The 24,383-nt window shown below is 39.3% G+C and overlaps 2 protein-coding genes, 3 non-coding genes and 1 pseudogene across 8 annotated transcripts; 5 read left to right on the top strand and 1 right to left on the bottom strand.

Annotated features, from left to right (window-relative positions):
- Positions 1 to 1,146: 1,146 nt before the first annotated feature.
- Positions 1,147 to 19,320, bottom strand: usp20 (ubiquitin specific peptidase 20). 4 transcript variants are annotated; one of them, XR_010166294.1, is made up of 26 exons: positions 19,149 to 19,320; positions 18,737 to 18,839; positions 18,245 to 18,298; positions 17,264 to 17,326; positions 17,040 to 17,180; positions 16,819 to 16,921; positions 16,164 to 16,233; positions 15,945 to 16,058; positions 15,732 to 15,831; positions 13,930 to 14,455; positions 12,990 to 13,139; positions 10,732 to 10,844; positions 9,881 to 10,053; positions 8,456 to 8,550; positions 8,333 to 8,366; positions 8,188 to 8,233; positions 7,912 to 8,092; positions 7,000 to 7,126; positions 6,745 to 6,914; positions 5,967 to 6,048; positions 5,618 to 5,726; positions 5,424 to 5,526; positions 4,998 to 5,066; positions 4,745 to 4,913; positions 4,317 to 4,452; positions 1,147 to 1,281 (listed from the first exon to the last, which is right to left on the bottom strand). XR_010166294.1 is itself a non-coding variant. In XM_063889772.1 (25 exons), the coding sequence occupies exons 2-24, from the start codon at positions 18,812 to 18,814 to the stop codon at positions 4,756 to 4,758; spliced, it is 2,859 nt and encodes a 952-aa protein (XP_063745842.1). In that variant the 5' UTR covers positions 18,815 to 18,839; positions 19,149 to 19,320; the 3' UTR covers positions 1,147 to 4,452; positions 4,745 to 4,755. The 4 variants fall into 4 exon arrangements, 3 of the variants coding, with proteins under 3 accessions (XP_063745842.1, XP_063745843.1, XP_063745844.1); XM_063889772.1 differs by having other exon boundaries at positions 1,147 to 4,452; XM_063889773.1 differs by having other exon boundaries at positions 1,147 to 4,452; positions 15,753 to 15,831.
- On the top strand, positions 19,205 to 23,218 carry LOC134868758 (large ribosomal subunit protein eL8-like). The gene is given in 9 exon segments (XM_063890061.1): positions 19,205 to 19,377; positions 21,086 to 21,210; positions 21,399 to 21,548; positions 21,769 to 21,909; positions 22,136 to 22,215; positions 22,464 to 22,594; positions 22,898 to 22,967; positions 23,081 to 23,096; positions 23,099 to 23,218. Coding segments are annotated over 9 exon segments (987 nt in total). The 3' UTR covers positions 23,200 to 23,218.
- Positions 21,256 to 21,329, top strand: LOC134868996 (small nucleolar RNA SNORD24). The gene has a single exon (XR_010166361.1). It is a non-coding gene; the product is annotated as a small nucleolar RNA SNORD24 (small nucleolar RNA).
- On the top strand, positions 21,612 to 21,681 carry LOC134869002 (small nucleolar RNA SNORD24; annotated as a pseudogene).
- On the top strand, positions 21,986 to 22,053 carry LOC134869012 (small nucleolar RNA SNORD36). Its single transcript, XR_010166373.1, has one exon. It is a non-coding gene; the product is annotated as a small nucleolar RNA SNORD36 (small nucleolar RNA).
- LOC134868989 (small nucleolar RNA SNORD36) lies at positions 22,263 to 22,338 on the top strand. The gene has a single exon (XR_010166355.1). It is a non-coding gene; the product is annotated as a small nucleolar RNA SNORD36 (small nucleolar RNA).
- Positions 23,219 to 24,383: the final 1,165 nt, after the last annotated feature.

Genomic DNA, 24,383 nt, shown 5'->3' with positions numbered 1-24,383 from the left:
CAGTGCGTCAAGGGAAGTTGATACACATTACACTAAGATATTTATCTGATTCTGGATACTTCATTTACGTATCTGTTTAAGTAAGGTAGCATTGCACCAAGAGCCCCGTTAAGTTATGGGATTCAGAAAAACAGATTTAACAATATTTTCTGATCGGTTGAAATCAATGCAGCACACAAAGGGTTTCCATGTATGCCATTTTTCGGTAAACCAACAAAATTGCCAGCAGGATTACGGAAAAGCTAGCAGCCTGATTTTTGTGAAAGGATGTAGCATTGGCCAATGATGAGTCTGCTAAATGTTTTGATTGGATCCGAATCACAAGGGCACATATAGATATGTATACTTCATATATAAAGTATCTTTTGCATTTATTAGCATTGGGCATAGCATTAGAGGAAGTCAGGCTCTCCTAGTAAAAGTAAATGCATACATCTTATACAACGAATAGCTTAGACATTTTTGGAAATGTGCTTATTCACCATAATGAGTAAATGATGATTTTGATACCACTCTTGCGTCTGATTGCTAAATATGGAGCTGGAGTCAGTTAGCTTAGCATAAAGACTGGATTCAGGGACAAACGGTTAGCGTAGCTCTCTGTCAATACATTTTTGTTTTTGTGTAGATTATCAAAACTTATTTGATTCGTAAACCAGAAGGACTCTCGGAGAGTTTAGATTTTTCCTCTCTGGGATTCAGATCTTGTTCAGAATATGATGGGTTGTTTTATGGGCCCATGCTGCATCCTTCCAAATTTGACTAACAGTTGTTTTTCCCAAATGCTGCTGACAAACAAATGAGCAAAACCAAGAGCAGAACATCCGTAGGGGAGCTTGGTAACTGGCACGTAGCTTCAGCTTCATATTTGATACTCACATATGACTGTCATCCCTCTTCTTAATTGACTTGCAGCCAGACAGTGCATGATCACATTTTCTAAAATGACTATTACAATTTCTCCGACTAAGCTCAATGTTATAATGCATCCAGGGGTTTATTTTCTTATTTGTTTGTGTTGGTGTTTTTTACTATTCCTATCCTGTGTATGAATGAAAATGGCTACAAAGTTCCCAATTTTGGATTTGAAAAGTGTGTCTAATCCAATATAATTTATATCACAGAAAAAAGAAAATGCAGATCAAATCAAAGACCAGTCAACTTTAATCATTTAACCAGTCAGGAGTAATTACATCAGTTATACAGACATTAAGACATCTCATTGAATTAAGGTCCACCACTTAAGTCCCGTGTTATCACCATGATCATGCCACAGCCACACTGTAAAAAGTGGGGGAAACATGAGTCAGCAAAATCTGTTTCGCTGTCTCCAGGCTATCATAATATTCCTGATGAACTTTCTCCAACCACAGCAATACTTTGATTTCCCTATGAAATAGAAATCTCACACGCATAGCTACGTGCTGTAACACAAGCAAACAAACTCCCAGGCGGGGGTAATTAAGTAATTACCACGCTACACTTCCTAACACACATTGCACAAAGATTTGTCATTTTTTTCATTGCACTTAATCCCCCAAAATCTAAACATAGCACACACTAACAAATCTCTATAGCATCAATATAATCTCTGCTGGATACAGACTGGACACGTGTAAAAAGAAAATACTACAAAACAATTTTTCTTAAGACAAATTACTTCATAAAATTGGTGAATTGCTCTTTGGACACATCAACAAAAAAATGAAAACATGGAGATTATTTTAGACCATGGTCTGGAATAAAGTTAAAGAAAAAGAGCTAAGGGAACATTTGAAGTAGAATTAATATAATCATAATGGCTTTTTTCCATTAAGTATTAAATGGTTTTGATCACAGGATATTCAGTAGGGTATGATTACTCCTGAGCCACAGCTGCAGATTTGACATTTTATTCGATTAAGTAAAATGATATTCCAACTGTATATTTGTCTTTTTATTAACAATGTATTAATAAGAAAGGGGTTGTGGGGATGATGCTAAAGACAATTGTCCCCCAATTTTGCAGCTTCACTCTGTTTTACACAGCTTTATAGTTTAAGCTCATTGTTTAGCTTTCTGTACCGCTATTTCACTGTTTTAATTCACTCTTATACCGCCATCTTTCAGGGTTAAAGCTGCAAAAATCCTCTGTACACTACCTGCTCCTAACTAAACAGGCATAGTTAGCGACTACCTGATAAATATACTGAAGGATTTGGTAAATAAAAAGGCAGGTATTTCCCTAAAGTGTAAGTCAAAGCCAAAAGAGTAAATATTGGTCTCCTTTTTATCAGAAACATGACTCCAACTGATTGAAAATGTTGGTCTGGGATGGCTAAATGTGTCATTAGCCACGGTTTGCTAGCATCTTCACAATATCAATTTGAATAGTTATGCCTGTCTTGTGTTCCCAACCTGTTTTCGATGTCTCCAAGTGGCAAAAAAACAGTTTTTTAAAATGTAACTTTGCAAAAGACTGAAAAAACTGAAACTGTCAGATAAAATAAAAAAATAAAAGTGTACTCGCACCGTTAGCTCATATATCCGTCATACTTTCATTTATTTTATAGAAATTGTTAATGGTATTCGTAACGCCCGCTTTTCCTGCTGTGACAAGTCAGAATATTTACAGTGAGAAATGTCTGTTGGGTATTTTTGGTTACCGTCTGCTCGCCTTGTTTGAGTCAACTTATAAACAGTTTAAAATAATTGTGCTATTTAAACATAATTTAATTTAACTGAAAGATAATTAAATGGGTTTTCTAGATTGTTTTTTTATTATAAAAATAAGAGAGAAACACTCGACTTTCTTGTTTCCCATCGCTCACTCTACCACAACAGCAGGCTTTAATGTGTCGGCACACTGCAGGTCTGTACAGTAAAAAAAAGGCAAGCATGTGATTTATCTACAATGAGATATAGGAGGACGTGATTTTTTATTTACTTTTTCCCAAAAGTTTCGACTGGCTTCCTGCCATTTCTCCTAGATTTTACTCTGGCACTTTAATCTCAATGTATGCTGTATAAGAAGAAATGTGCACAACAATATTTAGGGTGATTTTCAGATTTAAACGGAATAACAACTCTTAGCAACTCTGCATGGTAGCTTCTATAAATGGAAGTCAGAGGTTGGTATTTGGAGGTCTTTGTAGCGTCTTAAATGTTGTTTTTAAATTGCACAGCACACTCTGGTTTATGAGTGTGAGCTAAGGATATACAAAAATGGCGAAAGATCTTAATACGTATTTCTCGATTTAAAAAGTGTTGCGGTTAGAGGAATGTGTTGATTCATCGCTTCCTGTGTGGGTGGAGGTGTTCATACGCATTAAGATTTTGAGTAAACAAGCTATAGTGAAGACGTGTGTTTTTACATATCATTTTAAAATGTATCTTCAAGAAGAATGCAACTTGCAGATCCACAGATATTTATACCATAGTGTGAGTATAGCTTATCTTTCTGATGACAAAACATGCACAAGGAAGTTTGTTTGTGGAAATAAGAAAATAAACTTGATCAATCAAATAATAATCATAAATAACTTCTGGATTTGTGCATTTTGTGCAGATTATTTCGGTATTGTTAAATGATTACGTCATTGACTAGGTCTCTGTTGAAACAAGTATTGCATTATTTTTCATTAGAGTAATGTCTTCTAAAGAACTGAGATGAGGTCATTCTTGCTGTCAAATTTGTGAATAATTATGAGGTTTTCTTGTTTCCTCTTTGGAAGTTGTACCACCTCTGCATCCAATGTGTACTCGTCCTCTTCATGCCCTTTTTCCATGTTTCACTTCTTCAAAATTAGCTAACTGCCGCACAAGAGTGACAATATATTTCCATCAATTTCACCACAGAAGATATGTGGATAAAGGAATAGCAAATTCATGCATTTTGAAGCTTTTCCAATTACACCCTGAAAAGTTTGTATTTCTTTTTTTGGACACATGGATGTTTTGCGGTGTTTTCTTGAAGATCTGATCATTTCCCCTGGCTTAACCAAACAAAAGACATCCATTCCTGAGGGCTCAGTTATACCGTGTATTTAAGGTTGGAGGTGCAAGAGTATGATTTATGTGACATCTCTCACTGAACTTGTTGCTATGTAACTAGTAAACAGGCAAACAGAAAGCCATTAACGTCTCTTTTTGACGTTTTTGCTTGCAGTGAAGAAAAATGTCCTCGGTTCTCCTCAGCAGTATCTGACAGCTAGTCACTGACACACCATAGCTACCATAAACACCCCCAGAGATGTGACACGACATCTTTTTTTACACATCTTAACATTGAGGATCGGAGTTATTCAATAAATAAACTATGTGACAATTTAAAGTACCATTTCACCCTCTTTGCAACACGGCCTCAGAGTAAGCGTTGCTACATTTACAAAGTGCTCGCCACGAGGTTTCTCCACCACGGTGCAAATTCCTCAGCTTCCTGCGAGAACAGGAGTGGAAAGAGAAACAGAAGACCTGTGGGAAAAAGGGAGCAAAGACAAGAAAAATGTACTCTTAAAGCAGCCAGCAGGGTAGATTGGAATTACAGATGTTTGGCCACATGTGCAATCTTACTCTCTACTGACCAAAAGGAAATTATGAGCTCATGTGGGTGGAAAAAAAGGGGCCTGATCTAAGACCGGCTTCCAGTAAAGTGTTACACATCCCCCCAAAGTATATTTATTGTATGAAAGTCTGTGTATATGCATGGGGTATGTGAGGGATTATGGTGATTTAACAGCGTTTCCCAACAAGTAAACATTCCAACCTGTTTTTATCTCAAAGTGCTCTGGTTTCTGCCTCGATCTTCCTCTCCCCGTGGAGGCTGTCGGGGTCGGCTGGGGCCACGTTCTGCCTCACTGCAATCTCTGGGCCCCCACCATAAATTCCCAACAAGTACTGCCATGTCTCCTCTGAGATCTGACCGTAGTCTGCGCCTAAATAAGGAGAGGAACATAAAATAGTTTATTGACTTATTAGTTTTTCTCATTTCCACCCTCACAACCAGGGCTGAGATTTACCTTGCTTGAGTTGTATGTGCCCTCCTTTCATAACGCCAATTTTACTATTGTCGATGGGACCAGGTGGCTCTGAGAAAACAAACAATGCAAATAGATAGATGTAGTATTTTGTTTCTCTGTACAGCGTTTCATTTAACATTCTATTTTTAGCTTATCTTATTCCATTCTACTTGTATATAGTTAACTTCTCCTGCATTATTTTATTCTTATTGCCCTATTTTTCTTGTTTTCTGTTTGTTTTATTGTCTTATGTCTTGTATTTATGTTGCATTGTTAACTTTAACGTTAACTTGCCTGGCACTAGAGTTTTTCACTACACTGTAGTCACTGTGCGTATGAAAATAAAGCCTATGAACTTGAATATATTTTGTAAATCTGATAAGAACTTTAATTTATGATTGTGTTTGTGTTCCTACAGGGTTGTACCGTTGTCCTTGCCCTTCACAAAGCACTCCCACTCTCTGAACCAGTGCATGCTGATGCACAGGATCACCGTCGGAGCCTCTTCAGCCTGAAACTCTTTGTTCAGCTGCAGACAGGAGAGGAAAAACTGCTCGCTCAACCCGAAACATGAAGATACATTTATGATAGGTAAACTCGTGCAGAATACAGGCTGTTACCTTGATGAAGGTGTCTATTTCAGTTTTTCTGCGTTTAGCCAGAGCTTCAATCTCTACCTGGCAGATGGCGCACATATACAGGTGGTTCACTGCAGGGCCCCCTCCAAAACTGAGGACAGAAACACCAACATTAAAAAAGAAAAACACGTAAAAGATGTATACAAAATAATGTGAACAAATGCAAATAAATTAATCAAATTTCAGCTAAGACCTTCAATTATGATGACTTCAGTTACTTGTATTTGATTATGACATTTTAGTTTGCAGCAACATTTGATACATATGTCTTCAGCTGTGATTAAAAATATATCACAGTTAAATATCAAATGGTAGAATGATGGATATGTACCTGTTGTAAAGGTACTCCCACACATTCTGAGGAACAATCACAACCAAGTCATCCACGTATTGGTATTTATTAGGAGGGATTCCTGTACAGAGATGAAACAAATTTAAGTTAAAGCAGAACATCTATAAACTTTGCTGGCAGAGTTTTTCTCCTCATACACTACACCCTGTAGCCCTAGTAAACAATGAAAGCCTGTAACCCAAAAGCCATGTTTTTTCAATTTATACATATAGCTAGCCAACTACCGTTAAAATCTGGATAAACCTCCAGTTCAACAAGAACAAGAATGATTTGTTTTATTGCTGAAATGTTTTGAGGCCAGAAACCTCCTGAATCATGAACAGCTGAATAATATTGATAATAAAAACTGCGGAGAAGACGGCAGCCGGTTTTTAGGACACTGAGTTGAATATATTGATTTGTCCTAAAACGTAATGTAAAACCTTAAATTGAACAACTAAAAGAATCAAAGTGATTTAGAATATGTCTGTTAACAATACAAATGGAGCCTCAAAGTGACAAGTTCTATTGTACAGCTCTTTAAGAAACTTTGGTTCATTTTAATTGGTCAAAAAAATTAAAGGGGCTCTATTCTGTTCATTTGAAGGTTTATATTAGTATTTGTGACTCTACTGTTTCTATACTGTGTTGTTCAAACAGCTTTTTATTTTCCTCATACTGCCTGTGCTGCAGCACCTCTTTTCACCGTCTGTCTGAAACCTAGACAATAAAATGCCAGGGACATAGTGATGTCACTATGACATCTTTTGCCACCCACCTCCATGCTGACAGAGGAATGTGTGATTGCTGATGGGGCCCGGTTCTGTGAAGGTGTTAAACTTGTTCAGCCACTCTCTGGAGATGTAGAACTGCAGCAGGCTGGGCTCCTTCATGTTGGCCAGAGCCACTACCTTCTGTCGCTCTCTCACAGACTCCTCGCTGCTTTTCCTGCAGGAATAACAGTCAGTAACAACATCTAGAATAAATAGTCTCAGTATAGATGCTTGAAATTATGGGGTCTTTGAATGCTTACCTATAGAACAACACGTAGGCCTCTGCATTTTGCACCACCGTCTCATGGACTTCTGTCACATACTGGTCATCAAACTCATACCACTGACCATTAATCACATTCTGACAGTAGGCTATGTAGTGTCCACCTGCAACAACAAATGTAGGACAAAGAGAGTGTGAATGCGGGACCCACCTTCCGTTGGGCATATTAATGGACATAGAAACGTTATTACTTTTTACAAACACTTTTGTATATAGTTAGATTAAACTTGTTCTGAAATATGTTCATGTGCAAATGCAACTTTAATATTCAGTAGGCCAAGTTACCATTCTAAGTAAAGCCCACAGCTAGGTGTACTAAAGGGGAGATGCAGAGGCACCAGATGCATCATGCAGTAGACCTAGCCGACAGTTTTAAGCTACATTGCAGTAATTTGCTTGTTTTTTCTGTATTTTTCAGGTTAGAAAAAGCAGTGACAAAGATAACCAATGGACCTGTTAGTGTAACAAACTAGTGGTAATTCTAATATGATATTTATATAGCATTTTTGTCATGTCAAACAGTGTGTCACCTGTTCGCTAATTTGTGCTAATCCCAATAGTGTAACAACCTGTAGCTTGCAACTAATAAGTTGTCAGTTAGTGTGTTTCTATAGTTAATTGCAATTCAATTGGAATTATTGAAATGTTATATTCTATGCAAGTTGAAGAACGTACATGAATATTTACAGATGTATGATTTATTAGAACTAGCCGAAAGTATGGAGCTACGTTTTATTGATGTGCATGTTTCATTTAAACCTACACATGCATGTTGCACACTTTTCTGAAAAGTGTGCAACATGAAAAAAAACCACCTCTGCTGATTCTGTCTCTACATAGGTGTAACTTTCGATATGCTCTGTAGGGAGGAAATGAAGTTATCTCGTACTTCCTGCAGTGCCGTGATGACAGATTACTGACAGGAGGTCATAGGTGGTGACCTGGGATGGACTCTCTTTGGCAAGGAAAGGCCGCATGTCCAGGCCCTCCAGCGGGAACGACACGTGGCTGCTGATCTTAAACGAGTACATGACCTCGTGCCGGAAGCGTTTTAGGTGAATGCACAGAATCTACCCAAAGAAAACACACATTATTAAGCCAAACACAAGCAAAACTCAACCTATTATCTGCAGAAAGAAGGAGATCAGATAAAAGAAAAGTGTACCTCTGGAAGCCTAAGTACTTTGCAATATTTGACACCATTTCTCAACCTGTAGAAAACAAAAAAAACATTGTAAATAATTTTAAATGGACAACACCCTTAGTATATGTTGTTTAAGCATTAAATAGGATCATAATAGGATCATTACTTTTTACATCTCTCACAGCTGTACATGTTGTCCCCTGTGAAAGAAAGACAGTAACTGTAAATTCTGGCATGCTTTCTTATCTACAAGTATTAAAGTAGAACAGAAGAGGGTTGTATCATTTACCTTTGAGTTCGTCTGCAGCAAAGAAGGCAGCGAGGCAGTCCTCCAGGGTCACCATGGGCCCCCAAAACCAAGTAGGGATGCATGAGACTACGAACCTGTAATAACATAAAGAGACCTGATCATTATGGTGACAGAGACCCCTTGACTCTGTCCCCTCACAATGATCCTGCAGAGAAAAATGACCTTTGTGTTGGTCAGAAACCTGTTATGAGTAAATGACCCTGAAAGCTGCTTTCTGGAACTCCTGAAAAGGTCTTTGGTGGCAGGTTTGAAGGGCGGCTTTTAGCCTTCATACATCTCAGTATCTTGAAAAGCTTACTCCTTAGATGGTAACATATGCACACATAGTGTACTCTTTTCTTCAAATTGCACATGCTCAGCAACCACGCTCTCTGAAAAACAGGGTGGAGGGAGGAGGATGCATGGACGTGCATGATGGTCATTGTTAAAGAATTTACCCAAAAATCTGAAATACATGTTTTTTATTATACCTCTAGTGCCATTTAACTTGCTTTGCTGGGATTCCCAAAGAGCCACAAATATGTTGTTCTATGAACAAATCAAACAAGATGGCACTTGTCTTGTGTTTCTCAAAGCACAGAAAAATACATCCCAAAAACTAAACAGATCTGTGTCTCCTTCCAGAAATCATGACTAAGGTTCTCAAAATAATCCACAGACTTGTTGTGAGCGGTTCATGTAGGAAATGTATCTATTATCAAATCTACTCATGGACGATCGATGCATAAATGCACACTTCCTTCTGCGCGATGACACGGTTAGTGGGTGTAGACGGCTAAAGGGAAAATCATTTCTACATGAAGCTGAACGCAACAATGTCTGTATCTTGAGTATTTGGGTCATGATATCTGGAAAGAGACATTGCTTTAAAGTGTGAAACATAAGACCAATGGTTGTTAGTCTGTCCCTGAATTCTTTCAGGCCAGAACACTAATAGGACCCTCATCATATCAAACAACTGGAAACATTAACCCAACAATAGGGGCATTCACTAAATATTCAAGCAAGGGGGATTTCTCATTGAAGGAAATTAACCGGGGTGACTCTTCTTCCTGTGAAAAGCGAAGTCCCTTCATGCTCAGCCTCCTAACAACACAAGTCAGACAGAAACACATATAGCAAAGATACCAGCATGCCCTGAAAGGCATCATCTGCACTTTATTTTCAGAGAAGACATGGAGTCATAATCAAGTACGCATCACTATCTATTACTCATGATTCCACTTGCCTCACTGTAAGGAACTCTCAAAGTTAATTGCATAATGATAAAATAATCTGGATTACCACATAGATGTAGACCTTGAACCAGAAACCTGCTTAGAGAGGATTTCAAAGATCCCAGCCTATCAGTGTGCAATCAGACAGCTTCTTTTCAACTCATTTGTTTTGATGCGCTCCACTGACCGTCGTATGGAGTCCATGATGAAGGTGATCCAGCCCTGTGAGCCATAAGTGTCGGGACACACTCCAGTTTTTACCGGGAGGTTCTGATGTATTGACGAATGAAGCTTTGCCAAGTCCTCTTTACCCGGAATAGGGAGGGACAAGTCCTGGAACGTTTCCACTGTCGTAGAAACCTGCCACACATACAACATAAGAGCGTTAAAGGATATGTTGATACTAGGGCTGCGTGATTATATTGACGGATATTGCAGTTGCGGTATTAGAGCATTTTTTTAGAACATTTTTAGTAAATCAAAACAATCATGCTGGGGTTTTTTCAGTTGTTATTTTAAGAGTATCTGTAGCAACAAGGATTTTTGTAATAAGTCTGTATAATAGTATTTCTAGGCTGGGATTAAATTCAGAATATTTCTACAGATGTTCCTCTTTAAAAAATATTGAATTTACTGCATTGAATATGCACTAGTCCATATTCTGATTAAAAAAAATATGTGATTAATTGTGCAGCCAGGTTTTATACGTGGACTACAAATTATTGTCAAAAAAATCAATCTATGGTGGATAAGCTACTTACTTACTTATTGTTAATATAAATCATATAAGGTCCTTGTTTTCAAAACATAATAAAACCTATATGTGCAAATAAAAACAGACCAAATAATCTCAGCAAATAAAGGTTTTATATTTTATGCATTTTTCTTTTGTATTCATTTGCATCATAAAATAATGCACTAACTCTCATAAATCTCACATGCAAACATAAATGTGTAATTTTAGTTATAAAGCAATTAAATGATGGTTTCTGAGCATGTAGCCCCCCCTGCTGTTTAAACATGTGAAGTGCAGCTCACCCTGTCGCAGGTCAGACACTGGACCAGACTGAGGATGGAGCCATCGAAGATGTCAGAGATCACACTGCGGAAGTGAGACTGTTTCTTCTTCCTGGCACTGAGCAGCAGCTGAGCTGAGTGATTCATGTAAGCAAGGAGATACAATGTTATACTGTTGATGTAAACAACACCTAATCACTGCTACCTGCCATACTGTGTGTGGATAAAGGCAAACCAAGCAAGTAGAGGTCTCAGTATATTTTAGCAGGCACACTTTATGACATGGAATTAAACTTACTGATATACTGTGTGTGATTCTGAAAGGAAGGGATGATTGAAAAAATAATTGTATTTTTCCAGACCAGGCTATTTCACACAGAAAATGTAAATGCATAAGTATAAAAGAGGCCTGGTGTATATGTAAAACATAAGGAACTCTTACTGGAGAATCAAATTCACATCCAAATCAATAAGGCAGGTGGGGCTTTGACTTCCTTTTTCACTAAAAACCCTCACATAGATCCCACTGTCCGAAACAACTCAATTGACTCTGTTGTGCAATTGCAAATATACAATGCAGCGGTTTGAATAAATGTACAGTGGGGCAAAAAAGTATTTAGTCAGCCACCAATTGTGCAAGTTCTCCCATTTAAAAAGATGAGAGAGGCCTGTCATTTTTATCATAGGTATACCTCAACTATGAGAGACAAAATGAGAAAAAAAAATCCAGGAAATCACATTGTCTGATTTTTAAAGAATTTATTTTCAAATTATTGTGGAAAATAAGTATTTGGTCAATAACAAAAGTTCATCTCAATACTTTTTTATATACCCTTTGTTGGCAATGACAGAGGTCAAACGTTTTCTGTAAGTCTTCACAAGGTTTTCACACACTGTTGCTGGTATTTTGGCCCATTCCTCCATGCAGATCTCCTCTAAAGCAGTGATGTTTTGGGGCTGTCGCTGGGCAACACGGACTTTCAACTCCCAGCAAAGATTTTCTATGGGGTTGAGATCTGGAGACTGGCTAGGCCACTCCAGGACCTTGAAATGCTTCTTACGAAGCCACTCCTTCGTTGCCCTGGCGGTGTGTTTGGGATCATGGTCATGCTGAAAGACCCAGCCACGCTTCATCTTCAGTGCCCTTGCGGATGGAAGGAGGTTTTCACTCAAAATCTCACGATACATGGCCCCATTCATTCTTTCCTTTACACGAATCAGTCGTCCTGGTCCCTTTGCAGAAAAACAGCCCCAAAGCATGATGTTTCCACCCCCATGCTTCACAGTAGGTATGGTGTTCTTTGGATGCAACTCTGCATTCTTTCTCCTCCAAACACGACGAGTTGAGTTTTTACCAAAAAGTTCTATTTTGGTTTCATCTGACCATATGACATTCTCCCAATCCTCTTCTGGATCATCCAAATGCCCTCTAGCAAACTTCAGACGGGACAGGCATGTACTGGCTTAAGCAGGGGGACACGTCTGGAACTGCAGGATTTAAGTCCCTGGCGGCGTAGTGTGTTACTGATGGTAGCCTCTGTTACTTTGGTCCCAGCTCTCTGCAGGTCATTCACTAGGTCCCCCCGTGTGGTTCTGGGATTTTTGCTCACCGTTCTTGTGATCATTTTGACCCCACGGGGTGAGATCTTGCGTGGAGCCCCAGATGGAGGGAGATTAGCAGTGGTCTTGTATGTCTTCCATTTTCTAATAATTGCTCCCACAGTTGATTTCTTCACACCAAGCTGCTTACCTATAGCAGATTCAGTTTTCCCAGCCTGGTGCAGGTCTACAATTTTGTCTCTGGTCTCCTTTGACAGCTCTTTGGTCTTGGCCATAGTGGAGTTTGGAGTATGACTGTTTGAGGTTGTGGACAGGTGTCTTTTATACTGATAACGAGTTCAAAAAGGTGCCATTAATACAGGTAACGAGTGGAGGACAGAGGAGCCTCTTAAAGAAGAAGTTACAGGTCTGTGAGAGCCAGAAATCTTGCTTGTTTGTAGGTGACCAAATACTTATTTTACCGAGGAATTTACCAATTAATTCATTAAAAATCCTACAATGTGATTTCCTGGATTTTATTTTCTCATTCTGTCTCTCATAGTTGAAGTGTACCTATGATAAAAATTACAGGCCTCTCTCATCTTTTTAAATGGGAGAACTTGCACAATTGGTGGCTGACTAAATACTTTTTTGCCCCACTGTAACTCCCCGGGAGTCTTTAGACAGTGTGTTATATGAGCAGGAAATCGTATCTTTATAAATCTGGGGCATTTCATTACCTTTTTTGAAGGCGTATGCAGGTCCTGCAGAGCGCAGGGGGCTGGAGCGAGGCGGGCTGGAGGACAGTTTGGGATGCAGCTCCTGAAGCGTCCTCACAGGACTGCAGGGAGTGGACTGCGTCTGGGTCATTGTCACTTCATTGTCTGGCTCTAGAAAACAGCATGTTGAAGGCATAGAGTTGACAGTTTAGAGAGAAATGATGCAGATGCTAGATATAAAAAAAAAAACAACAGAAAAATCCACCTTAAAGGGATAGTTTGCATTGTTTGAAGTAGGGTGACATGAGGTACTGATCCATAGACAGGTAAATGTTGGTCGGTGCCACTTTAGTTTGGATAAGCAGATAGGAGTACTAGCGGGAGGGGGGGGGCAAACCTTCAAAATAAAAAACGGTTTGAATGAAAACTGTATTTTGAATATTTCCCATGCTATTTGTGTGTTAGCCCTTCCTGTTTGGAACTATAGCCGTTATGTTTTGTCTTGAACTAAAAGGTTGCTGGTCTATTACTCCATCAATCGATTACTTTCTGGTGTTCTTAAGTTGTTAATTTGGATTAAACACAAACAAACTAATCAATGCAGTGGTAGACCTGCAACTCCCCCAGTATGTGGGATAAAATCCCTGATTTTGTCAAGAGAGTCTGGTCGATTTAAAGAAAACATAGATAAGCTTCGGTTCCTTATCAAAAAAGATGCGTCTAAATGCAGAATAAAGCTTGTAAATAAAGCGTAAACCTAGACTGATACTGATTCTTTTATGTGGCTTTTTATCCTGCCCCCATCCACAGCAGATAATTGCTTTCCTTCCGTGCCGGTGCTCCTGTCGGTTTGGTCAATCTCGGGGTGTGCCGACCATCACCTACTGTAGTAATACACCAGCTATGAATAAGTGCCTCATACAGCCCCACTTCAAACACTCCGAACTACCCCTTTAATAACCTGAGGTGTTGCTGCTCTGGCTGCTCTGCCCTTGCCCAGTATCAGATAACTGGTTGTTCTCTTGGTTCTCGGCCTCAGTGTTTGTGGTCGGCGTTAACTCCTCTTCGTCTACCCGCTCAGGAGCCCCCTCCTCCTCAGCGGCCGTATCCACATCGGCGTCTTCGTCCATCTCCTGCGAGCCTCCTCGGAGAGGAGAGCCCGACACCCTCCTCTCCTTCAGCCTCTCCTTCTCCGAGATCACCCCTCCGGTAACGGCGCCCACCACCCCTCCTCCTGCCGGCGCCCTCACCCCGTCGCATTCATCCTGCAGGAGCAGCTCTCCGTCGCCCATGCCTCCCCCCCCCTCCCCCCGGTCACTGCTGGAGCCAGAGTCACATGATAGGAATTCATCCTCAGATGGGGAGCGCTCTCCGTCTCTTATCTCCTCACCATCACTGCCCTCCCCGCTCATGCTGCATTCTGTCAGAGGCTCCTTCAGCTCCTCGTGCAGCTGGTCCATCAGGCAGCGCAGGAACTCCTGAGTGTCCTGCAGCAGGTAAACACAATGCATTCACTCAGAGGCAGGATGCATTACAGCTGATGCATAAACACACAGTCAGGAGCTTTGCAGAGAAGTTCATTCATGGACAGCATTGTGAGTAATGGTGTATTTCTTATTTACAGCACAAAAGCATTTTGTATATTGGTAAGAAGTGATACAAGGAGAACCTAATCAGACACAACAAACACTATTATTGAAAACACTTTTACAAGGTAACTACAATACAACAAAACCAGATACTTCCAATCAGACGTGCACTAAGCCTGAACCAAATTGAAAACATTTTAAAACTAGTTTCATACAAGAATTAGACAATCTCAAAGGCTTGATTTTAGGTGTTCATCAAACATGATGTTCTGCTTTTCATTTCAATAGAGCCAGACAAAGTCACAGGTGTTTTAAATGTTTAAGTATGCAGTTTGAATGTATGTTGAGGTATCAGTTTAGCCTGTTTTAGTACTGATGTCGACTGGACCAAGTAGTCTCTCTTAAGGTAAAGGATATTGTATGTGACAGCGGGAATAAACTTTTTTGTTTTATTTCCATAGTTAGATTACAAGAGCAATGCCACTAATTTTGTGCACAAAATATGAAGCTGAGGCCATGGGTTTGGTTAGCTTAGTTTAGCATGAGTTTGTTTAGCTTAGCTTAGCATAAAGATTGAAAGCAGGGGGAAACAGCTAAACTGTTGAAAGGTAACAATATCCATATAACTAGCACATGTCAAGCTCACTAATTATTTTATGTACAAAAACAGAATGAAATAAATGACATGTTGTGGCTAGCTAGCTTCCCTCTGCTGTGCTGAGTTAAGTTAACTGCTTATCTGCAAGAAAGTGACAAAATGTCAAAGATGTTTAAAGACTATTGATTAAAAACAATAGGTTAAGAAGGTTGGCTGGATTAAGATAGAAAAACATTGTAGTTTAAGCAATTAAAAAGTCACTAATGCAATGATTACCAGGTAAATAGTATCTAACCTCTGCTATAGTTTCTCTCCACTGTTTTCTACAGAGACACATAACAAAACATCTATGACTTTGTCTGGTTTTGGGGATTGTAAGAAAGATATTTCCCCAAGAACTGATGTAGAATTAAACAACTCTAGTTAAGCCTTTGATTATTATTAACAAATGTGGTGGTTAATAGCAGATAGAAGTCATTTTAGCGAAAGTGTGAGGAACATACACAGGGGTTGAGAGTTTTTTTAAAAAAAGGACAAGACCGTGTCAGGATGTAGAGTGATGCCAGGTGTAATTACCTGCTGGGTGCTTGCCCCTACCTGCTGAGCGTAACCACGAAACATGGGGTTTACTAGTTTGATGCCATGAGACAGACTGGTAGGCACGACATAGCTGGGCCTGCAAGGGGTACCGCCATGACAGTCAGTTAAATATAAAGGACTCATTAGACATAATCGTGTCATATAGCTGCACTCCATGTATCTTTGTGTCTCTTCTCATGTGTTTATTACCGTTTTTTATGCCAGAGTTCGGAGATTAGTTTCTGGTAGCTCTTACAGAGAGCGGGTTTCTTATCGGTCCGGACCAAGCCACTGCAGTCCAGGAAGAACTGAGTGAGAGGAGGACTGGGGAGGAAAGGGAGGAAAATATGACATCAATACAAGTGTTTAAGTCAAGAGGAGACACTTCCCCAGTAATGGACTAAACGTAATGACAGGAAGTGACCTCACCAGTTGGAAAGAGCTTGAAGAGCGGCATTCATGTAGCAGGAGTTACCGATATTTTTCATTCCTGTCAGGCCTGCAAACAGGAGAAACAAGAGCCATACAGTTATTTAATTACCAAAAATACAAAAGTTCACAAACCAAGCATTTTAGTTAAATATATTTTCTGAGTTATTTATAAATGCAATCTGGATTAGAATAAACAGCTCTTATACCTATTCTAAGGACTCAAAGCAATTGTATCTAAAGATTGTAGTGAAGATAGCCCATGTGACCTAATAGCAACAGCAATGACTTTAATAATAACAATACAAATATTTATTCAGAGCAGAAAAATTAGTCAGAGTAATTTGACAGTGCATTAGGGCCATTGTAAGTAATTAAAAACAATTATAGAGATGGGGGGGATTAGAAAAGAAAAAAAACCAGAAGACATTATTGTAAATGTTTGATTTATATCTTAAAGAGACAGTGACTTAATTCAGTTATTGTACATTTGTTAAATACATTTACCACTGTAGTAGTCGAGATTTTGAGTTTTTCTATTTGGTATATTATCCCCCCCAGTGCACCATTGTGGATTATTCATTTTTTATTTGGGAAATTAATGTTTATAATGTTTTATACATGGAGAAAAGTGTTCACAGCAAAAATGTTGTACCTCTGGGTTTAAGCTCATCTTCCTCTGACTCTGAACCCTCTTCGTCTGCCACAGCAATCGGTACTCCTTTCAGTGGGTGACTGAGTTGCTGAGGAGGCGCTTCCTTTTAGGAAAGTTTAAAATATACTATTAATATGAAGGTGAGTATGAAACAGGTTTGGCATAATTTGCACTTCTGTTTATCCGTTTAAATCAAAGGAAGTTGATGTGCAAGGTGTTACCTGCTCTGAGGCTTTACAGGTGTGAGGAGCAGCGGGGACAGGCAGCAGCGCCGGCCTGTGCTCCAGAAACACTTCCCGCTCACACACGTAGCACCAGATCCTGAATGTGGTCAGGTTCACCGTCAGGTTGTGCTTCTCAGCCTAAAGGAAACACACTGAAAATCATTCAAGGAACATTTTTCAAGGAAGATGTACACTGGTATATTTAATGTGAGGGCTTTTACCTGAGCATGCAGGGTGCTGTGATCCGAGAACGACTCTCCACAACCAACATACGCGCAGTCGCTCTACAGAGAAAACTTCTTATTTTATCTTGCATGACATTACATCATCTTCCTGTCTTACCTCTATGAATTGGCAGTTCCCCAACAAATACATATTTATTTATCTTATTTGCACATTACATTACATTTATGCCCCACATAATCATTCATTTTTAAGCGTCAACCTGGCCTCTTCCCTAGAGGCATCTTAACAGTCTCTCGCCCTACACTTGGTATTGCTTATTGAAATCTCCAAAAACTCCTTTTGCATACTCTGTGCATGAGGGAATTGTTTCTCAAAACATCAGGTCTGCTGCAGCTGTTTTAAATCAAGGCTGAAGAAATCTCTCTTTACTTTTTATTTTATCATTGTTTGTTTTATACATCTACACAAACTCTTGTATATTATATCTGTTGGTTTTGTTTGAATGGTTTTACCCTTATCCTTGAGTTTCACAGTTCTGCACTGTCTTGATGCTTTTGATGTTTTATGTAGAGCACTATGAAATCCTTGTCACTGAAATGTGCTTTATAAATAAACCTGCCCTGCCTTACATAATAAATGTATCCCTGACAAAATGTTTGCAAAATGTCAGACCCCTTCTTCTTCTCAGAGATCGCTGCATGATTGATCAGTTATTTTAGCAATATTAAGATGAAAACTATTACTTTTTGTTTTCCACTGTTATGTTTTACTACCATTAAATATGCATTTGCATTCTAATATAAATTAAATGCATGTCTTTGGTCTTTGTCTTTGTTCCCCTGTTGTTTTGTTTCTGTTGGTTGTCCTCACTTGATTTTTTTTTCTTTATCTTGGTTACTACTTGCATCTACCGTGTTGACCAAAAGCAAAAACTATTAACCTAGCCTTCCTACCTGAAATGCAGCAGAACTAGCACTTAAAGTAGCAACATTTCAAAACATGATATGAAGGTTTACCTGCAGACAGGCCCACAGGTTCGGGCCCCCTGCTCCACAGGACTGGCATGTTCCCTGTAGATTTATTAGAATAGAAAGGAACTGATTCAAATATTACAAAACATGTTGGTTCACTTTGACACATCAAGGATGCTTTTATAGATACCTTATTAACAGTAGTAGTAGAGGAAGTATTCAGATACTTTAAACATACTTAACACTTTGATAGTACACTGTCAAGGTAAACGTTCAGTGTTTAAAGTACTCACATAAAAGTGTGCATGTATAAAAGTAAAAGTACTCTGATGCAATGCATATACCAATCCAAACTATACTTATCTCAGACTATACTAATAATATGTACATAACAGAGCATACATTCCAGCTCATGTTGTAATTGTCAGAGTGAAATAAGGCTGCTACATAAACCTCATGGGATTTGAAGGCCATTACAAACAGCTAATGACCTGAATATGGCATCTTTTATTTCCCAGTAAATTAATGAAAACCCACCTTGGATTTCTCGAGGAGGTCCTCCTTTGTCACCTCTCCTATGGAGTCCAGGTGTGGACACATTTCTGGTTCAGCCATAGCTACTCTTCAGGAGTACGTCTTGCTAATTTGAAAGGGCAGTAATAACACAACTGTAGTGATACAGATGGCAAGCTGTTGTAGCTAAAGCTAGCTGTATATACAATAATCTAAACTCAATAACAGGATCTGTGCATCAATCACATGCACCTTGTCTCTGTCTGCTAACTGGAGGAACAGTTAGAAACATATTGGTTTTAATCCCATCTTTTCACAATAAAACCCCACATAATCTAATATCTGAAAGGCCTCATGATTACCAAACGAGAGCTCCGAAATCATCTCCTCACTGCAGCGATGACAGCAGCAAATGTTATGAATGACTCGTATTTACCAACAGAAGCAGCTGACACGATGATCATCCATTTTTCCCATTAACAATCCATACTGATGCAGGGCAGGCCACAGTATGCTAGTAAGATATTGGAGAAGCCGAGCCGAGAGAGACGGACGCGATACCCCCGGCCCACCAACCCCAAACAACTCGCCCCCTCCTCCAATCCTCCGCACAGCACGGAGCGGAACGACGCAGGTCTGGAGGAGGAGGAGCGACACGGAGCGACGTCAGTGTGACAAATCCAGCCCACCCAGTGTCTTCACAATGAAGGCATATTTGTTCAATTTAATTTAATACAAACAATAATTAAATATACGAAAAGTCGTTACTTTATAATTTTTTTGCCAGATGCAACGTTTTTATTGATTAACGTTAAATATACCTGTTTACGGAAGTGACGCAATATTGTACGTCGGTTAAACGACCCCACCCCTGAGCCCACTTTTGATGAGCACAACAAACCGTTATTTAATACATAAAAAAATAAAACCAGGCAATATATGGAATTTTTCGTCCCGTCCAAATATAAAAAGGATATCAAGACAATAGATGTGTCCACTTATTTGATTGTATTCTTATAACTGAATAATTGTTTTCAGTTTCTTTGTATTAATGTTGCCCATTGCCATTATTTTTATTATTTATTATTTTTATTTTAAATTAATTTCAGTCATATGTCGCATGTATGACATTTTTCGATTATAAATAAAATATTACATTAAAACAATATGACGGTGAAAACGCATTAACACTCTTAATTTTAACACTGATCCTGAGTCAGTCTTTTATCTTTTATATAGCAAAGCAGAAGCAGTTTAGCCTCTGTAAAATCTGACTCCAGATCGGTGCGTAAACAGGGCCACGTAATCACGGCGCAAACCTCGCGGTATTTAGGCTACCCAGAATCCCTAGGTCTTCCTTTCTATCTGAACCGACATGGTGGGTGCATAGCCGTTTTTTCTGTTGCTGTTCTATCTGTTTGCATCCTTCAGTGTATACTTATTTCAACATCCTATAATGTTACAATGGCTGAAATGAAGTATGTTCCTTAATATATTGTAAGAATTGTACGTCGATGTTTTGTTGTTTTGGGGTAAAACTTAGTTACGTTGAAGCTAGTGTAGCCGGTATGAATACCACCGTGACAGAAGCTAACGCTGGTTAACATGCTTCTTTTCAGAAGCCGTTTTGCTATTATTTTGAGCAGACATTTGAACTCGTTGTACTCACCTTGTTTACTCTAATTTATTTTGTGACTAATGGAAGTGCACTCGGACTGGTAACTTGTATCCTTGTGATTTACCCGGTAGTGTTAAGATGGCTTAAGGGCCTGAGAAGTGCTTCGATTTGCTTGGATGGTAATATGTTAGTCAGCAGTCATAGCTCAAATCTACTCCACATTTTAGTAACTTTGGTGGCTTGCTACTCATGCAGTGTTAGATTGTCTTGATGTTTTGAGAATATCTTGGTTATTTAACGTATAGCTCGTCAGTGGTGGCGGCTAAGCTAATAGCATCGTCTGTAACTTTGTATGGCATGCTTACTGTGTAGACTGGTCAACATGGAGATATGACTAGCTCCATGTAATGCACTGTTTGGAGACAAACTCCTACATTTAGCCTCAACTTTGGTGAGAACCAACTGCTCTTTATGTTCAGTTTAAACTATCTATACTTGGAGAAAAATAGTTGTAAATAGGATAACCTGCATACTTAGCAGTTGATGCTAAAACCCATGCATAATTGGTTAAGTGCAAGTATCCATGTTTATCAGAGCTGACATTTTTACTCTATAAAAAGCATAGTCATACATAGTCTCTAAAGGCTGTCATAGTGGGATAAAATGTGTTGTAGATGTAAATGTTGATGCTTTAAACTTGTGTTAAGTAGTTTGTCTTTTTCTCTATAATGCATCCTAACACTTGTTTTCTTTTGACAGCCTAAGGGAAAGAAGGCTAAGGGGAAGAAGGTGGCACCAGCCCCTTCCGTGGCCAGGAAACATGAGGCCAAAAAAGTAGTCAACCCCCTCTTCGAGAAGAGGCCAAAAAACTTTGGCATCGGTGAGTAACCATAGGTTGAGTTTTGTAAGAACTAGGTCACCACTGTGCAGATGATGTAAAGAATATTTGCTATCTTAAGAACATTGAAGACAACTTTCATCACCAAGATCGCTGATGCACTTGAGCTTGAGAGAGTAAAGTCCTACTTTAATATCAGGTACTGACCATTATTGTCCTTTCCCCCACAGGTCAGGATATCCAGCCCAAGCGTGACTTGACCCGCTTTGTGAAATGGCCTCGTTACATCCGCCTGCAGAGGCAGCGCTCCATCCTCTACAAGCGTCTGAAGGTTCCCCCTGCAATCAACCAGTTCACCCAGGCTCTGGACCGTCAGACCGGTGAGTTGAAGCTGTATTGCTAATAGATGGCTTCTTGATCCTCAACAGTACCCCTTGTAGCTTTGCAGATGCTGTTAATAATATTTGCTATCTGAACAGCTGTGCTGACATTTCCACCAAGATCCCTGATGCAGTAACTTTACGTTATATCCACTTGTGATGCTGAACCAGCTATGGCTGTAGCTGCTGTTTTTAAATGTTCCCTAATGTTCCCCCTCAGCCACACAGCTGTTCAAGCTGGCCCACAAGTACAGGCCAGAGACAAAGCAGGAGAAGAAGCAGAGGCTGCTGGCCCGTGCTGAGCAGAAGGCTGCTGGAAAGGGAGACACCCCGACCAAGAGGCCCCCTGTCCTCCGTGCTGGTGAGTAACGCGGAGTACACAGTGCTTTATTTGTTTGTTTGGACTTTCCTATTAAGTCTACTAAAATGTGGCCTTGATGCAATGATGACAAGAATTTCTTCACCTGATTACCTGATGCTTTTGAGCTTTTTAACCCTGAGCATTGGCCAAAATAAACAAGAATAACTGGGTTGTTTAGGGAGTCTTCTGGTTGGAAAGTTAATCAAATGCTCCTATTTCTCTACAGGGGTGAACACTGTCACCTCTCTGGTGGAGAGCAAGAAGGCCCAGCTCGTCATCATTGCCCACGATGTGGATCCAATTGAGGTAAGCGTCTCATTATTCTGTAACAGTTGAGTCTAGAAAGTGGTCACTAGCAATGATGTATGAATTTCTTCACCTGAATCCTCTGTGTGGATCAAACCTTCGAGCTTTTTAACCCTGAGCAGAGACCACTAACTGCAAGAATGCATGTTGACATTTGTCATGGACATCAGATTTAGTTGACTTCTTGAGCATAACCTAGAGATGTTCATTTGTTCCTAAAACGTTCCTTTTGTTCCCTGCTTCTCCAGCTCGTCGTCTTCCTGCCCGCTCTGTGCCGTAAGATGGGTGTCCCCTACTGTATTGTGAAGGGCAAAGCTAGACTGGGCAGACTGGTGCACAGAAAGACCTGCACTTCAGTCGCCTTCACACAGACCAACCCGTAAGTCTGCACATGTTGTGTTGACAATATAAGATCAGCATTACAGTAACTTAATCGTTTCAACATGGTCTTGTCCCTTGGTATTTAATGGATGAGTAGTTCCGAGTTTTTACTCCAAAATATAGTTTTTGATTGCGGTCCTCTTGACCAATTTGTTTCCAAAGTAGTCTTAACTGCAAATTTGATGAGACAGATTTTAAATTGTTAAATGTTTATAAAATAAATATGTTTTAAAGTCAACATGATCATCAAATAAGTATCTCTAGTGTCAACTCCGTATTAACTAGCTTTGTTCTCTCCCAGTGAGGATAAAGGTGCACTTGCCAAGCTTGTGGAAGCCATCAAGACCAACTACAATGACAGATATGAGGAGGTAAGAATTAAATTAAGTTCACTTTTTAAAAAGTCTCTCCATGAGTAGAATTGCATTAAAGTGTATATAAATCAATTTGCACCGTTTAATATCATTTCTAACTTGTTTTCCAGATCCGTCGTCACTGGGGAGGTGGTATCATGGGCCCCAAATCCACAGCCCGCATTGCCAAGCTGGAGAAGGCAAAGGCCAAGGAATTGGCCACCAAGCTTGGTTAAACTGTTTGGAATAAAAAAATATGTGTCCTAAAAGATTGTGTTTTGTTGTTGTTTCTAAATATACAGTACTTGGACTCAAAATATAACTATATTTTTTTACTGCACAGTGATGTGTTGGGATTACTGTTTGAAGTTGGCTCACCAATAAGACCCTTTATAGCAGTGGTGTCCAAACTACAGCCCGGAGCCCAAATCCAACCCGTGGGCCATTTTGAATCGTCCCTCAGCAAATTCTAAAAGGGAATCTGACCCACAAATTAACTTTTTCTTGTTTTATATTATACTTCTCAAATATATTAATGAGCCCAATTATCAAATAAATCCAGTCAGTTAGAATTTAAAACCTTTTCCTTCAAATCTTAGTTGATAAAAAACAAAAAAAGCCCAATCTTCATATTTACTCTTATCAGCAATCTACGCTTTAAGGAATGGGCTTCCAACAAAATAAATGACACCCTAGAGAGAGATGGGATGTAGGCTGTTGTTTCCTTAAGCCATTTGAAAGTATTGTGCATTATTCACCTACATTTGATTTGTTCTGCTAACTTATAACTTCACTTATGAGGCAATATTCACCTCTGTGGCCCAGCTCTCCGTATATTTTTCTGTATGTGGCCCTTGGTGAAAAAACTTTTGACACCCCTGCTTTATAGTGCTCTTCCCTCAGCAAGACATGAAAATAAAAAATTAGAACAGATGGGGATTTTTTATTTTTTAAAATAATATTTAACTGTAGGACAAGGATCCAACAGCTTTGCCTTTTTTTTGCCTTCCTAAATGTTTCCAACCTTTAACCTTTTTTTGATTGAGTGAAATGGCTTCATCAGACTCAGAAATGGATTTATTGCCATGTCGGTTAACGTAGAAGGAATTTGTAACGTTGCTGGTTGTGACCATATTTACAGATATCATGGTCAATGAAATGCTAAACAACTTATTATAATTCATGCTGCAGTGTTCAGACGGTGAAGAGTAATTCAGTTGTGCGAGGACGCGGCCTCTGAAGCGGGAACGTTCGAGTTTCTCCTCCAGCCAAGAGAACGGCATTATACAGTATGTCCTGTTTATTGATGTTTGTTTTTATCTGTATGATTTATTTGACTTTATTTTTTCCTATTTTGATTTCATTTTATGTCATTGGACCAGTGTCCAAAAACATGCTGAGGATATTTTTTATCTCCTGCAGCGCTCAGATGAC

This window comes from Eleginops maclovinus, chromosome 8 (genome assembly GCF_036324505.1).
Source record: "Eleginops maclovinus isolate JMC-PN-2008 ecotype Puerto Natales chromosome 8, JC_Emac_rtc_rv5, whole genome shotgun sequence".
NCBI lineage: Eukaryota > Metazoa > Chordata > Actinopteri > Perciformes > Eleginopidae > Eleginops > Eleginops maclovinus.
The sequence above is the reverse complement of the archived record's forward strand: the minus strand, read 5'-3'. Positions and strand labels throughout refer to the sequence as shown.

Bases quoted from the DNA above. Each gene is read 5' to 3' on its own strand.
- usp20 (XM_063889772.1), bottom strand. From the start codon at position 18,814: ATGGCTGAACCAGAAATGTGTCCACACCTGGACTCCATAGGAGAGGTG. The intron at 18,299-18,736 runs GTGGGTTTTCAT...ATAAATCTACAG, and splicing joins ACCTCCTCGAGAAATCCAAG to GGAACATGCCAGTCCTGTGG. The intron at 16,059-16,163 runs GTGAGGTCACTT...TTTCCTCCCCAG, and splicing joins CTTCAAGCTCTTTCCAACTG to TCCTCCTCTCACTCAGTTCT.